At 39.0% G+C, this 14,981-nt stretch overlaps 1 protein-coding gene across 1 annotated transcript; it reads left to right on the forward strand.

Annotated features, from left to right (window-relative positions):
* Positions 1-283: 283 nt before the first annotated feature.
* Positions 284-14,280, forward strand: LOC107587295 (TNF receptor-associated factor 4-like). Its single transcript, XM_016275011.1, has 7 exons — positions 284-574; positions 5,942-5,993; positions 8,482-8,586; positions 9,427-9,588; positions 9,874-10,035; positions 10,122-10,277; positions 13,582-14,280. Exons 1-7 carry the CDS (start codon positions 432-434, stop codon positions 14,239-14,241), a joined length of 1,440 nt encoding a protein of 479 aa, XP_016130497.1. The 5' UTR covers positions 284-431; the 3' UTR covers positions 14,242-14,280.
* Positions 14,281-14,981: the final 701 nt, after the last annotated feature.

Below are 14,981 nucleotides of genomic sequence, written 5' to 3' on the forward strand. Positions count from 1 at the left end.
AACTTAATAAAACTGGGCCTATAAAGATATAGTCAATACAAATAAAAAAAATAATGCCAACAAATAAAAAATTACTCAAAAAAAAAAAACAGAAAATATAAAAATAAAAACGAATTTTAAATATGAATGAAAACTGAATCAAATCTCAGTGATAGTAAAATAGCACTGCCCATGCTGCAATGTTAGTTGTGCAGGTGTCGAGGAGGCTGCTGCTGCTGGCTCCTCCTCTCGCTCCTGTGAATGAGTAAACATTTCCCTGTGCTGTACTCTACTGAAGACGGAAATGTCATGAGAGATCGATTGTTGTTTAGTGTTGGATCGATAAATGAGCTATTAATAGGGTTCTACATCTTTGCATTACGTTTATTTATTAAGTTTTATTCCAGCAGTTTATCAGTTGACAGCCTGAAGTTGATATCTACAAAGGCATTATGCCTGGTTTAAATTTAAAGTTTCTGGAGAGACCGAGGAGGAGCTTTTATTGTCCTCTGTGTGTAAAGCCCATGCGGGACCCCGTGCAGGTGTCCACCTGCGGACACAGATTCTGCGACACCTGCCTGCAGGAGTATCTCAGGTAAAGCTGATTCTTAACCTGTATCTGAAGGAGCAGAAAGCGAGGTCAAACTGACTGATTGGATTCTAATGGAAATGTATGCAAATTGAGTTTTTATCTTGCGAGTTGTAGTTCTTAACGTGCGTGCATCTCTAAAAAAACACTTAAACACATAATAGATCATTATAGTATCTGGGTCACTGACAAATTATGAAAGTAAAAGAGACATTAAAACACACGTTCAAAGTTCTAAATGTATTATAATTATTTCATTAATATGAATATTTCAAAATGTCAAGCAAAAGCAACACAATGTAGGCTAGTTCTTACATATTTAATACTTGAGTGTTACTAGGTGCAAATCATTGTATGTAAATTGTTGCAAATCAAGCGAGTAATGAACTATTAAATAAGTATAATTCTTATGATAACATTTTTTAATTAAGTATATACTACCGTTTTCTGAAAGAAATTAATACTTTTATTCAGCCAGGACACATCATTGACAGTGACATTTATAATATTACAAAATATTTCTGTTTCTTTTGATTCAGCAAAGAATCCTGAATCACGGATTTCACAAAAATATTAAGCAGCGCTGCTTTCAACATTGATAGTATGTTTCCTGAGCAGCAAATCAGCATGTTAGAATGATTTCTGAAGGATCATGTGACACTGAAGTCTGGAGTAATGATGCTGAAAATTCAGCTTTGTTGTCACATACGTTTTACAATATATTAAAATAGAAAACTGTTATTTTAAATTGTAATAATATTTCACAAAATTGCTGTTCTTCATTTTTTTTGGGGGAAAAAATAACAATAAGAGACAAAAACAGTTTTAAATCTTATCGACCCAAAATATTTTAACAGTAGTATAAATAATATATCTATATTATTGAATCATGAACATCATGAAGTTTTCTTCCATCTAGAAGTTTCTTCTTCCATCAGTTATTCCATCTAAAATCTAACAAACATTTGAATTAAAAAAAAAAAATACATCAATTTATTATGCGTTAATATTGGGGGTAGGGGTGAGGAGGACTTGCTGACAGTCTTGAGGGTTTACAGAGGTAACCTTTATGGTTTTATATGCTACAATAAGTTTCATTTTTACAAGTACAATCTTTAGACAGATCACATAGATAGATCATTTTAGTAAAAAATTTTTTTAAACATTTTAGTCAAAAAAGAGGTGAGTTCTGGTCATTGTCTATGTGGAAAGTATCACTTAAAAATAATTGCTCTTATGACAGAGTAGTAATATAAATAAATACCAAACAGGCCAAGCAAGATGTCTGTCAGACTCTGTTCCTTGTTTTGTGTGTGTTTTGCTCCCCATGTGCCTTCCTTGCCCTTATTTGTTTCTTCCTGTTCCTGTTCCCATTTAGTTCTATTAGTTCCAGGTGTTCCTTGTTATTAGTTATCCTCCTCACCTGTCTGCCCCTTGTTATCTGCCCTATTTGAGTTCTAGCCCGTTCTGTTCTCCTTCGTCCAGAATTGTATATGTCTACCCTTGCTACGTGTGTTTTCCTTGTTCCCTGGATGTTATTAAAATCTATATGTTTGAATTCCATCAATTTATTATGCGTTAATATTGGGGGTAGGGGTGAGGAGGACTTGCTGACAGTCTTGAGGGTTTACAGAGGTAACCTTTATGGTTTTATATGCTACAATAAGTTTCATTTTTACAAGTACAATCTTTAGACAGATCACATAGATAGATCATTTTAGTAAAAAATTTTTTTAAACATTTTAGTCAAAAAAGAGGTGAGTTCTGGTCATTGTCTATGTGGAAAGTATCACTTAAAAATAATTGCTCTTATGACAGAGTAGTAATATAAATAAATACCAAACAGGCCAAGCAAGATGTCTGTCAGACTCTGTTCCTTGTTTTGTGTGTGTTTTGCTCCCCATGTGCCTTCCTTGCCCTTATTTGTTTCTTCCTGTTCCTGTTCCCATTTAGTTCTATTAGTTCCAGGTGTTCCTTGTTATTAGTTATCCTCCTCACCTGTCTGCCCCTTGTTATCTGCCCTATTTGAGTTCTAGCCCGTTCTGTTCTCCTTCGTCCAGAATTGTATATGTCTACCCTTGCTACGTGTGTTTTCCTTGTTCCCTGGATGTTATTAAAATCTATATGTTTGAATTCCACTCCTCGTCTCCTCGCTCCTTCGTCTCCGTGCTCCTCACAGTAGCACAAAGTGACAGAATTCCGAAGCGGCGCCCCTTGTCCCCGTGTTTGTTTTTTGTTTTTGAAAAGGGCTTTGTTTTCCTGTTTGTTTCGCCCCGCTAAAATGGAGGAACGAGCGATGTTCATCGCTGTGGCTCAGGCGAGCCACGACCCGATCACCTTTGCGTGGGCATTCGTGCCGCTCGCCCTCACCAGCTCCCTCGATGGGGAGACCCTGGTGACGCTGTTCCGGTTCTGGGATTACATACCATCACCCCGCGGAACTCCCAGACACCACCAACCTTGACTGGAAGGAGGCGGTCATCCAGTGTCTGGAGAGCCTCTGATCCCGATCCGGAACTCCTCCGCCGGTCACTCCAAAGTCAAGCCCGCCGGCTGCGACATTCTCAAGCCCACCGGCTGTTCCTCTGTCAAGCCCACCGACCACCCCTTTTACCCCGAACCTAAAGGGGAATCTAAGGAGGAGAAGGCGGTAGGCTCCCCAGAGCTCGCTCCTGTGTCGGCTCCAGCCCCAGAGCTCGCTCCAGTGTGGGCTCCAGCCCCCAAATCCAGCCCAAAGAGGGCTTCTGTTCCCGAGTTTAGCCCACAAAGGGCTCCTGTCCGCGAGTTTAGCCCAGTGAGGGCTCCTGTCCCCGAGTTTAACCCAGTGAGGGCTCCAGTCCCCGAGTTTAGCCCATAGAAGGCTCCAGTCCCCGAGTGTAGCACAGAAAGGGCTCCAGTTCCCATGTCGAGCCCAAGGAGGGCTCCAGTCCCCAAGTCAAGCCCAGGGAGGGCCACAGTTCCCGAGTTAGGCCTATGGAGGGCCTCTAAAGACGATATTCTCCCCAATGATTTTTTTTGGGGGGGGGGTAGTATGGGTCCATCCATAATGGCCGGGCCGAGTGGCGAGGCCAAGCCAACAGAGACCGTCCAGCCTTGGCCTTCTGTGTTCCCTGTTCCTGCCTCCTGAACTGTCTGATCCGCCATGGCTCCCTGAGCTCCCTGTTCCGCCATGGCCTCCTGAACTGTGTGCTCTGCCATGGCCTCCTGAACTGTATGCTCCGCCTTGCCTCCTGAACTGTATGCTCCGCCATGCCCCCTGAGCTCCCTGTGCCACTATGGCACCCTGGACTGCCTGATCCATCCTGGAGGTATTCCCCGTGTTCCAGTCTTGCACCAACCTCCAGGGCGCCCACCCCTCCCTGGTGGAATTGTTACACTGGGAGGGGGGAGTAACGTCAGACTCTGTTCCTTGTTTTGTGTGTGTTTTGCTCCCCATGTGCTTTCCTTGCCCTTATTTGGTCCTTCCTGTTCCTGTCCCCATTTAGTTCTATTAGTTCCAGGTGTTCCTTGTTATTAGTTTTCCTCCTCACCTGTCTGCCCCTCGTTATCTGCCCTATTTGAGTTCTAGACCGCTCTGTTCTCCTTTGTCCGGAATTGTATGGGTTTTCCTTGTTCCCTGGATGTTATTAAAATCTATATATTTGAATTCCACTCCTCGTCTCCTCGCTCCTTCATCTCCGTGCTCCTCACAGTACCACAACGTGACAATGTCAGAGTGACACAAAATACCTCAGGCTACAGACTCGTAGTGCTTTCTGTCTCTATAGGATTTACATGATAATGTTTACAAAAAATAACATGTTTTTCTCTTTTACCTTTTAAAATGTAAAAAGATTATTACATAATCAAAATACTACATAATTCTTCTGAACTTTTTTTTTAAATGTTTTTATTTTTTTTAGAAGAGTTGTGATCCTCATTTAAAAACAGCCTAAATGGTTTAATGTGAAAAGTAAGTAAGTGAGTCAGTTTATTTGGTTGTATTACTCAACTGCACAGTTCTTGGTTATGACCCATTCTTAGCATTCCATGCCTTGTCTTCTCAGTCTCATAGTCATAACACAGAGTTGTGTTGCACACAGGTGTAATGAGTGAAACAATCACATTCAATGTCCTGTGTTATCCTGTGGATGTTATCATAATGATTGACAGTCTCATCCATTCACATTCTATTAGACTAACACATGCTTTTCAATTAGATTATTAATTTAAACAAATTACTAATTCACATGTACATCAGTGGATTGAATTGCAGTAAGGCAATGCATGCAGTGATTTAAAATGTGACCATCAGCAGGTATTTAGAGCAAGAATGACACTCTCTCTGTCACCTTAAAGTGATATTGTTAGGAACATAAAATAGTTCACACAGGATTTATGATTTTATATTGCAGCATTTTTAAGGCATGATGCACCTACTTTTTCAGGGGCGTCATTTGCAGTTCTGACTCGTTCAGTGATGACAAGATAAGACATGACCAAACGGAGAATAAATAAATAAAATAAAAATAGCCTAAATAAAATAAAAGAAGACTTTTTAAAACATTTTTATTTAGATATAATAATAATGATAATGGCAGCAATTATTTATGTCCATAGGAAAAAGTCATGATGAGAGAATTAAAGCAAATTATTTATTTTTACCAAAATATTTGACTAAAAATTACCACATTTCATTATCCAAAATAGAGAATGCATAGACAAATGCATTCAAATCCACTTGTTGAAAAAACGAGGGGGCACATGCATGAAACTTATGATCTGCCTTAAAAATGCAGCAATCACATTTTACATCTTCTTATGAAGCTCCCTGGGTCTTTTGGGAAAATTCCCCATGGGATTTTGAAATGATGACATGCTTCTTTGTCACACACAATGGAAAGATCATAGCTCTATTAATATGTGTTTTGTTGGTCGTACTGGTTCCCCATACAATGTATGCTAGTGGACGTCACCATGCCAGATGGATGATTCACTCATATTCTCCTGAAGGCCCTTCGTCAATTTGTGGTGTGGGAGGTGATTCTGAAGTTCCTGTCAAATCAGTTCGGCTGTGATTCATTTAGGCTTTATAACATGGAGGCATCAATCAGTGGCAGTTGTGAACTGCTTTCCAACCCACCACATATTGTATAATGAAAAAAAGAATCGAATACACATGAAATTCTAACACAAAAGCAAAAATACGTAAATTCATCATCTAAAAAAAAAATGCTCTTGTAATAGACAGCCAGCTTTTATTTGTTGGCATTGTAATTTTTAACACATATTAAACAGAGCTAAACCACATTTACCATGGTGACTCACCATAGCTTTCAGAATGTATGTGAATCTGACTTTGTCACAGTTTTTTCTTCTGCTAAATTTTAATAGTGAAGGTGTGTTCAAGTGCCCAGAGGACCAGCTGCCACTGGATTATGCCAAAGTAAGTGCACCATCATAACACCACAGTTTCAAAGGTCTTCTGATTTCATCCAAAGGACAATCATTCTTCTGATATTTTATCCAAAATGATAGAACAGTGGTTCTCAACTCCATTTGTGGGAACCCACTTTTATTTAACACGCCTGATTGAGATCATCAGCTTGAATTTAGTGGTTCATCCGAAATCTTAGGCAGCTGACTTGTTGCCTCGCTGCCCTATCAGGCAATGACTTTGCAGGCAGCTTTTGCAAAGGTATCTCCCTAAACTAATTTCAGAAAGGCTATTGAGGCAGCTTTATAGTTTAGTGATCTGTAATAAAATGGAGAGACCTTTGGTGATAACTAAACTAATATTTAATTACTACAATACTAATTTCTCGCTAGAAATTACATCAACGTTAAAGGTTGGTCAAAAACGTACACATTTACACACAAACTGACCATCAACCATAATTTTCAGATGCCATCTTTATTTTTAAGCTCAATTGTAATGGAATAGTTAATAGTTAGTTTCTTTCCAAGGTGTGTTCAAGTGCCCAGAGGACCAGCTGCCACTGGATTATGCCAAAGTAAGTGCACCATCATAACACCACAGTTTCAAAGGTCTTCTGATTTCATCCAAAGGACAATCATTCTTCTGATATTTTATCCAAAATGATAGAACAGTGGTTCTCAACTCCAATTTGTGGGAACCCACTTTTATTTAACACGCCTGATTGAGATCATCAGCTTGAATTTAGTGGTTCATCCGAAATCTTAGGCAGCTGACTTGTTGCCTCGCTGCCCTATCAGGCAATGACTTTGCAGGCAGCTTTTGCAAAGGTATCTCCCTAAACTAATTTCAGAAAGGCTATTGAGGCAGCTTTATAGTTTAGTGATCTGTAATAAAATGGAGAGACCTTTGGTGATAACTAAACTAATATTTAATTACTACAATACTAATTTCTCGCTACAAATTACATCAACGTTAAAGGTTGGTCAAAAACGTACACATTTACACACAAACTGACCATCAACCATAATTTTCAGATGCCATCTTTATTTTTAAGCTCAATTGTAATGGAATAGTTAATAGTTAGTTTCTTTCATCAAATTTGATTGGCTAAGCAGTGTTTGCAGGAATGCTGATGCACAATCCAACAACACTGGAATTTACATTGTTTCATTGTTACGCCACATGAGTGAGTCATTGACTATGCTTATATGTGCACCAATAATGCAATTAATTCCAATTATCGTGCAATTTTCATTCTTCTGATTATTTGCTAAGAAATGTGTTTTTTTCTGTCATTATTCACATGCCCCAATGCACAGCACAAGTGATGAGCACAAATGGTTTTAATCTACTTAATACCAAAGCAAAACACTTTTCTGTGGATATATTGGATAGTTATTGAACATTGGAGTTTTACAGCAATGCCGCTACAACTGGGGTTGCCTATGCTGCCATCATGTTCTTCGCACCATTTCTAGATGAAGATAAGAAGCAGAGATCGGTGGCAGTGGAAGCATACCTATGTTCCCAGGGTCATGTGTTCCCCAGATTGATATGGCACATAAGGAACACATGAAACAGGGTTCTGTGTTCCCCAGTTTAACGCACTGTTAACACACATTAAATAAACTTTTAAAGGTCAGGACTCATTTTCCCTAACCCTTACCTAACACAGGATAAAATGTCATGCAAGTTCAACAGATCAACACAGATAGAGACTCCTTAATTAATTTACTTGATGCTGGACTTGATGAACTTGATATTGAGAAGATAGACTTTGTTGAGGACTGCAATAAAATAATTTGGAAAGTTGTTAGAGAAGTAGATGTTCTGTGCATCTGGCTTAGTTATCGAATACCATATTGATATAATCTTTAGAACCTTTGAGTGATTAGAACATATTTTATAGCTTGGTAACATAGTCATGTGTTCCTTACAGTATGTGCCATATAAACCTGGGGAACATAGGAATGAACCCGTGGAAGTGAGTTGTGTTGACTGAGTCAAGCGATTGCTGGGAAAAATTCTGAATCGCTTAATCGTATCAGTGTGATTGAAGTATTGTGTTTGCATGAGGTAAAGTTTAATCGCAAAAAATTGCCTAAATCTCATAATTGCATTGAGAGTACATGTAAACAGTCATTGAATCGTTCATTCAAGTGATTTTTTAGCAACACTAATTCATTCAGGAATGCAACTGAAGTGTGCTGCTTTGATTTGGCTTCGACTTCATTTGGAAATATTTTCTTGGACAGAGCAAAAATAGACCTTACTGGCAATATTGTGTCTAAAATATAAGTTACTGATTTTTAATAACTTGTTTATTGAATTATTGTATAAAAGCAATATCTCATGCCCAATTTAGCTAGTAATCACAGCTGTGCTGATCAACAGCAATCTTCCACATGTTTTATTTATTGCTTACTTCCATTTTCAAATGTTCTTATATGTTCTACTCTAATAAATAGTCATAAATTTGTAATTCTGACTGCAGATTTTTCCAGATGTGGAGCTGGAACAGCAGATTCTTTCTCTGCCCATCCGCTGCATCCACAGTGAGGAGGGCTGTCGCTGGACCGCACAGAACAAGCTCCTGCAGGTGAACAAACGGCACACAAACACAAATCTCAGTCGTATTTGTACATATTTTAACATACTGTACATCTTTATAGGATTGAATGCATTTCTTTATGGCTCCTGATAGTAGGCTATTGTACGTTACCGTATCTATTAAAATGTACAAAAATGCATGTGTACACTACAGTATGTACAAATACCAACATTTTACACCACTGCTAAAATGTTTGGGGTTAGTATGATTTATTTATTTGGAAAGAAACTGATTATTTTATTCAGCAATGACACATTAAATGGATCAAAAGTGACATTAAATTGATCAAAAGTCTTATGGCTCCTGAAGTCCCTTAAAAGTGTTAGATGCTGTTCATACGTTGGTAGGCTATTGTATGTTACCGCGTCTATTCTAATGTACAAAAATGTATGTGTACACTACAGTTATCTACAAATATCAACAATATACACTACCATTCAAATGTTTGTTTGTTTGTTTTTTTTAAAGAAATTGTCTCTTTTATTCAGCAAGGACACATTAAATTGATCAAAAGTGACAGTAAGTTATTCAAAATGTTGCAAAATATTTCTGTTTTATTTAAATGTTGTGCATATTAAAAATGATTTCTGAAGAAATATATAACATGAGGCTGAAGTAATGGCTGCTGAAATTTAGCTTTGCCATCACAGGAGCATTTTAATATTCAATTGTTGGGGAAAAAATTCAATTGTAATAATATTTACCAATATTAATGTTGATTTAACTCTATTTCTGATCAGGTGAATGCAGCCTTGGTGAACATCTTCTTTCAAAAACGTTAAACACCCAAATCTCACTCTCACACTGGGTTTCTCACTGCTCCTCCAGGCCCATTTGTCCGTGTGTGAGTTTAACGTGGTGTCGTGTCCAAACCGCTGCTTTGTGAAGTTGCTGCGACGTGAACTGCCGGAGCACCTGCAGCATGACTGCACCAAGAGAAAACTACACTGTGACCACTGTGGTGACGAGTTCGCTGGGGAGGCATATGAGGTCGAACACATGCATTTCTTCATTGTTGTTTTGTTATTATCACAAGTCCCTTCTGATACTTTATCATACAAATACATAATTTAAGTTTAGTAATATTTGTAATTTAGCAATGGTAATATATTAATATTAACATGAACCATTTTTGATTTTTTTTAAATCAGGCTTCTGTTCATTTTTCTTGTATTTTGATGGTTTCAATAGCACAAGCTTATTTCAACACTGCACCACAGCTCTGACACATGCAACCATGTTTAATATTTTATGTCCCTCACTGTCCTCATTCAGAGTCACCAAGGTGTTTGTCCAGAAGAGAGTGTGTACTGTGAGAATAAATGTGGAGCTCGTATGGTGCGGAGACTGTTGGCCCAGCACTCTGTGTCTGAGTGTCCCAAACGCAAACTGCCCTGCAGATACTGCAGAAAGGAGTTCCTCTATGACACTATTCAGGTCAGTGGACTATATGCTGCCATCCTAGATTTATGTATTTATTTTATGGTAAAAGGAGTGCATTCATAGGTGTTTTATATTCACAGCATCATCAGCAGCAGTGTCCACGCTTCCCTATGCAGTGCCCTAACAGGTGCGGCACACCAGGAATCACTCAAGAGACTTTAATGGAACATGTAAAGGAAGGATGCAGCACTGCTGTGGTGCTTTGCCCGTTTAAGGAGGCTGGCTGCAAACATAGGGTATGAGCTCTACAGTTATGCATATAGACAGTAAAGCACTGTGATGAATAGTGGCACAATGTATGCATGTCATTGCGTTGGATGGCAGAATAACACTGGTAGTACTTAGGGGTATTTCTTTTAAAAGAAAGACAGCACAAGCACCACTTTTCAATAGGGATGCACCAATATTAAAATTCTCTCCAACACAAGATGCCACTAATTTTCACGTAATGCCGATAACCGATAAATAAAAATTTGATACTATTTTGTAGGGGTGTAACAATATATTGTGTCACAATATATTGCAATACAAAAATGCAAGAATGTGTATTGTGGATGGTGACAATATATATAATGTATATTTCAAACAAAATTACTAATTAAATTTTTAAATAAAAAAATTAAATAATAAAAAAATATATTTTTTTTTAATTTTGACTAATTTAATTTAACATCAAATATGGTAAACCCAGATGGTCACACATTTGAGTTTTCATGTTTATTAATTATTATCAATACATTTTAAATAAAATACATTATTTAATAAATTACATTATTTAAAACTTTTTAAACGTATGTAGTTAAGCACAGACTGCAAGCATATGTGTCAAACGTAATTGTGTATTTTTAGCTAAACAGAATAATAAATATTTCTGTTCTGGTGTCACCATTGCCCTGTGGATTGAAGACCAGCACCAAATAGAAACATATTAGAGTTAACCTCTGATAGAATGCCAAATTTAGCATGTTAATGAACAGTACTTATTATTAACTGGTTTTCATCAGTTTTAGAATAATCATTAAAAAAAAAAAAGATAAAAAATAAAAAAACCTTCCCATTTTAACTATATTTTGACATTGTATTGTTACACCCCAGCTAGTTAAAAATAAAACACACACACAAAAAAACTTTATATATAAAATATAAAACGATTTTTAAAGTAATAGTTGAAGCAATTTTTTCTTTGTAAAATATTTTTGTAATTGCATTATTAACTATGAATAGATAACGTATCGCACTGACATTCTGCCACATTGTCAGCTTTGTGTATCATGATTTCTGGTAGTGGCACAAGTTTGGTACTGTCTGCCAATTATTACTTTTTTTAAAGGGGTCATATGATGCGATTTCAATTTTTCCTTTCTCTTTGGAGTGTTACAAGCTCTTGGTGCATAAAGAAGATCTGTAAAGTTGCAAAGACTAAAGTCTCAAATCCAAAGAGACATTCTTTATAAAAGTTAAGAGTCAACCACGCCTACCTAAAACGGCTCGTTCTAACACGCCCCCACATGTCTACCTCACTATGTGGGAAGCATTGCATAACGCCGCCCAAATGTTCACGCAAAGAACGAAGGCGTAACTTTTATTCTCGCTGTAGTATTGTTGCTGCCGCCATGTCGTGAAGACGCTGTGTGTTTCGTTGTGAAAGCGAAACTACTTTGTTGGTCTTCCAAAAGAGGATGATATCTGCTTCATCATGCCTGGAGCTGATCCATGCTGGTCGCTGAGGAAATACATCAACTTCGCGCTGTGGATCGCTGGATCGGCTTTTACCGTGGACGAAGCGGAGTCCAGTCCGGGGTCGTCACATGTGGTTGCCGCAAGCCCGCCGGCCGCTCCTTTGTCGAATCTGCTGGCCTCACTCAAGCCCGCCCGCCGCCGCTCACTCAAGCCCACCGTGTGTGACGCTGTGTGTTTCGCTGTGAAAGCAAAACTACTTTGTTTGACCTTCCAAAAGAGGACACGACTAGAAATCAGTGGTTAAGTTGTATTTACAGCACTGTTCCAGAACTGTTCAACCCAAATATTCAGATGTGTGCAGTGCATTTTATGGAGGACTGTTTCCTGATCCTCTGAGAATATGACTACAATGCAGGCTGTTCTGACTCACAGACTGTAAGTACGTTTTCATATTTAAAGGATTTGCCACTGATGATTCAAACGCGAGTTTTGAGCAGTGTAGAGTAGCATTTGTTGTTTGTCGTTTCTCACATGGTTTTGTTTACACGGTGTGATGCAATGCGTAAAAAGACAGTAAAAGTCATTATAATCTGTAATTATGTCCCCACTGGATGCAACAAATGCCTCGCTTATAATGGGTTTTGATGTTTTTGTCTCGTCGCTCCGGCCGGACAGGGCATCATCACAATATGGGAAGGGGCGTAACACATCCGTCACACGCTTGAGGTATTCAGCCAATCACAACGCACTGGATAGCTGGCCAATCAGAGCACACCTCGCTTTTCAGACCGATGAGCTTTGTAAAAATCAACGCGTTTCAGAAAGGTGGGGCATAGAGGAGAAACAATAATGTACATTATGTGGAAAATAATGTTTTTTGAACCCCTAAACTGCATAAACACGGAGATATATGTGTGTGTGTGTGTGTGTGTGTGTTTGTGTATGTGTGTGTGTGTGTATGTGTGTGTGTGTTTAATGTACATATTATTAAGAGCTCAGACTTGCTCCAAAAAAGCTAAGTTAGTATAAAATAAATTAATCTCATATCTGGTTGGTTTGGTTCATGACATGTTAACAAAGATTTTTTTAAATCCCTATGGGAAAAATTACTGAAAAGATGTTTCTGGAACCAAGGCTGCTGAAAAAGTGGGTGAGCGTCATTGTACTCTATAGAGAAAAAATTTAACAAAAAAAAACCTACACTTTTTAAAAATAGGACATGAATATCAGTGTTACAGAGTGAACGAGACGAGAGACATGCGGATCCATCTGCATAGCTTTATTAACGTTAGTGGTCATAAGCAGGCAAGGGTCAGGCAGTGACAAACAGGCATATTCCAGACAAGACAAAGAGTAGTCCAACAAGCAGGCGTGGTTGATCTCTGGCAAAACAATATCCAAATGGGCAAGAGCAATCCAAGTACACAGGTAATAGTCCAGACAGGGGCAAACCATGGCAAACAGAGTCCGAACGGCAAGATGAAAGAATAATCCAATAAACACAGGCAAGAATCTAGACACAGGGAATCAAGCAAGACAATACTATAACTATGAGCACTAGAACTGGCTCCGTAACGCTGCTGTCACTAATGTAGATTAGAGGAAGTGTTCAGCTTATAAAGGGTTCCTGATGGGAAACATTTGTGGGTGTGTGATTAATTCTGGGTGAAGTGTATTGTGGGAAATGGAGTCCAGGGTAACTTGTGACAGTCTGTGCAGTGCGAAAGTCCATGTAGTGTGTGGTGACCTCTGGTGGTGAGTGGGCGGAATGGCAAGGCACAGATACGTGGCATTCAGAATATCCAGCACAGCATCATGACCTTTTCTTTTATGAAATCTTTCTGTCTGTTCCACTCATAGTGCCCCAAGACTGCAGTGGGACGACACCTTGAGGAGGCCACGCACACCCACCTCTCTCTTCTCGGTGGTCTGGTGAATCGCCAGAGGCTGGAGCTCAGGGAACTCCGGCGTGCAGTGGAGGAACTCTCTGGAAGTCGAGATGGCACGCTGCTCTGGAAGCTCACGGACTTCAGCCAACGGCTACAGGAAGCTAATAGCAGGACTTCTGGGAGTTTGGAATTGTTTAGTCCCGCCTTCCATTCCCATAACTATGGTTACCGTCTGCAAGTGTCCGCCTTTCCCAATGGGAATGGCAGTGGCGAGGGCTCTCACTTGTCAATCTACATTCGTGTTCTACCAGGAGAGTATGACGGGCTGCTGGAGTGGCCTTTCCCTTACCGCGTGTCCTTTTCGCTCTTGGATCAGAGTGACCCGGTGCTCACCAAACCTAAGCACATCACAGAGACCTTCAGCCCAGATCCCACCTGGAAGAACTTCCAGAGACCACGGCCTGGAGCTCTGGGAAGTGTTCGTGGGGGCTGTCTGGATGAGAGCATGCTGGGCTTCGGCTACCCAAAGTTCATCTCCCATGAGGAGATGAAGAAAAGGAACTATATTAGAGACAACGCTATTTTCATTAAAGCCTCCATAGATGTTGTCCAGAAGATACTGAACTCTTGAGTTCTGAAATAAATGTTAAATAATGTGAAAAATATTCACTTCTGGCCCTTTTTGCTTATATTCAAAATAAAGACGTATAATGTTTTGTTTAAATATAATCAGGGCTTTTCCACAAATGAAGGATATTAAGATACTGAGAAGAATAAGAAATACAAATTCAGTGTAATTTGCGTGTATTTTTCTGTAATGTTTTTTTTAAATAATTAAACAATATGACATTAAAAATTTCTAACGGCTTTTTTTTTATAAAACTGAATTTTCATGTTCTGTGTGTATAGTGCTTGCTTGGCCCTAAAAATATCACTGTAAAACATGTATCAAATGCACCACCCAGTGGGTCCACTGAAAATGACATGCTCTTCAAACGAACCAAAATTTAAAGGGGACATCGGATGCAGAAAGATTTAAGCTTTAAACATGCCTACATCACAGAATCACAGTTTAATGGCATGAGACTGACTGTTCATTAATGTCACACTTTCATGCGCACCTGCTCCATAAACTCAGCATCAAAGCCTGAGTTGACAGCTGATGATCATCCTCATGGTACTAACAAAGCCGAATTGGATTGGTTTGGTTTTGTCAACTCAACACTAAACCTGTAACTGAGTTTGTTCAGCCCACATCGTGGTACAAGCCTCTGTTTGCTTGATTAGATAAATAAAATTTAGTGGCTTAACATATGTGTATCTACTAACTAGTGGCTTAGTTATGTCTACCTGGGTGCCATACCCTTAGGT

This window comes from Sinocyclocheilus grahami, unplaced genomic scaffold (assembly GCF_001515645.1).
Source record: "Sinocyclocheilus grahami isolate Dianchi unplaced genomic scaffold, SAMN03320097.WGS_v1.1 scaffold91.1, whole genome shotgun sequence".
Classification (NCBI taxonomy): Eukaryota; Metazoa; Chordata; class Actinopteri; order Cypriniformes; family Cyprinidae; genus Sinocyclocheilus; species Sinocyclocheilus grahami.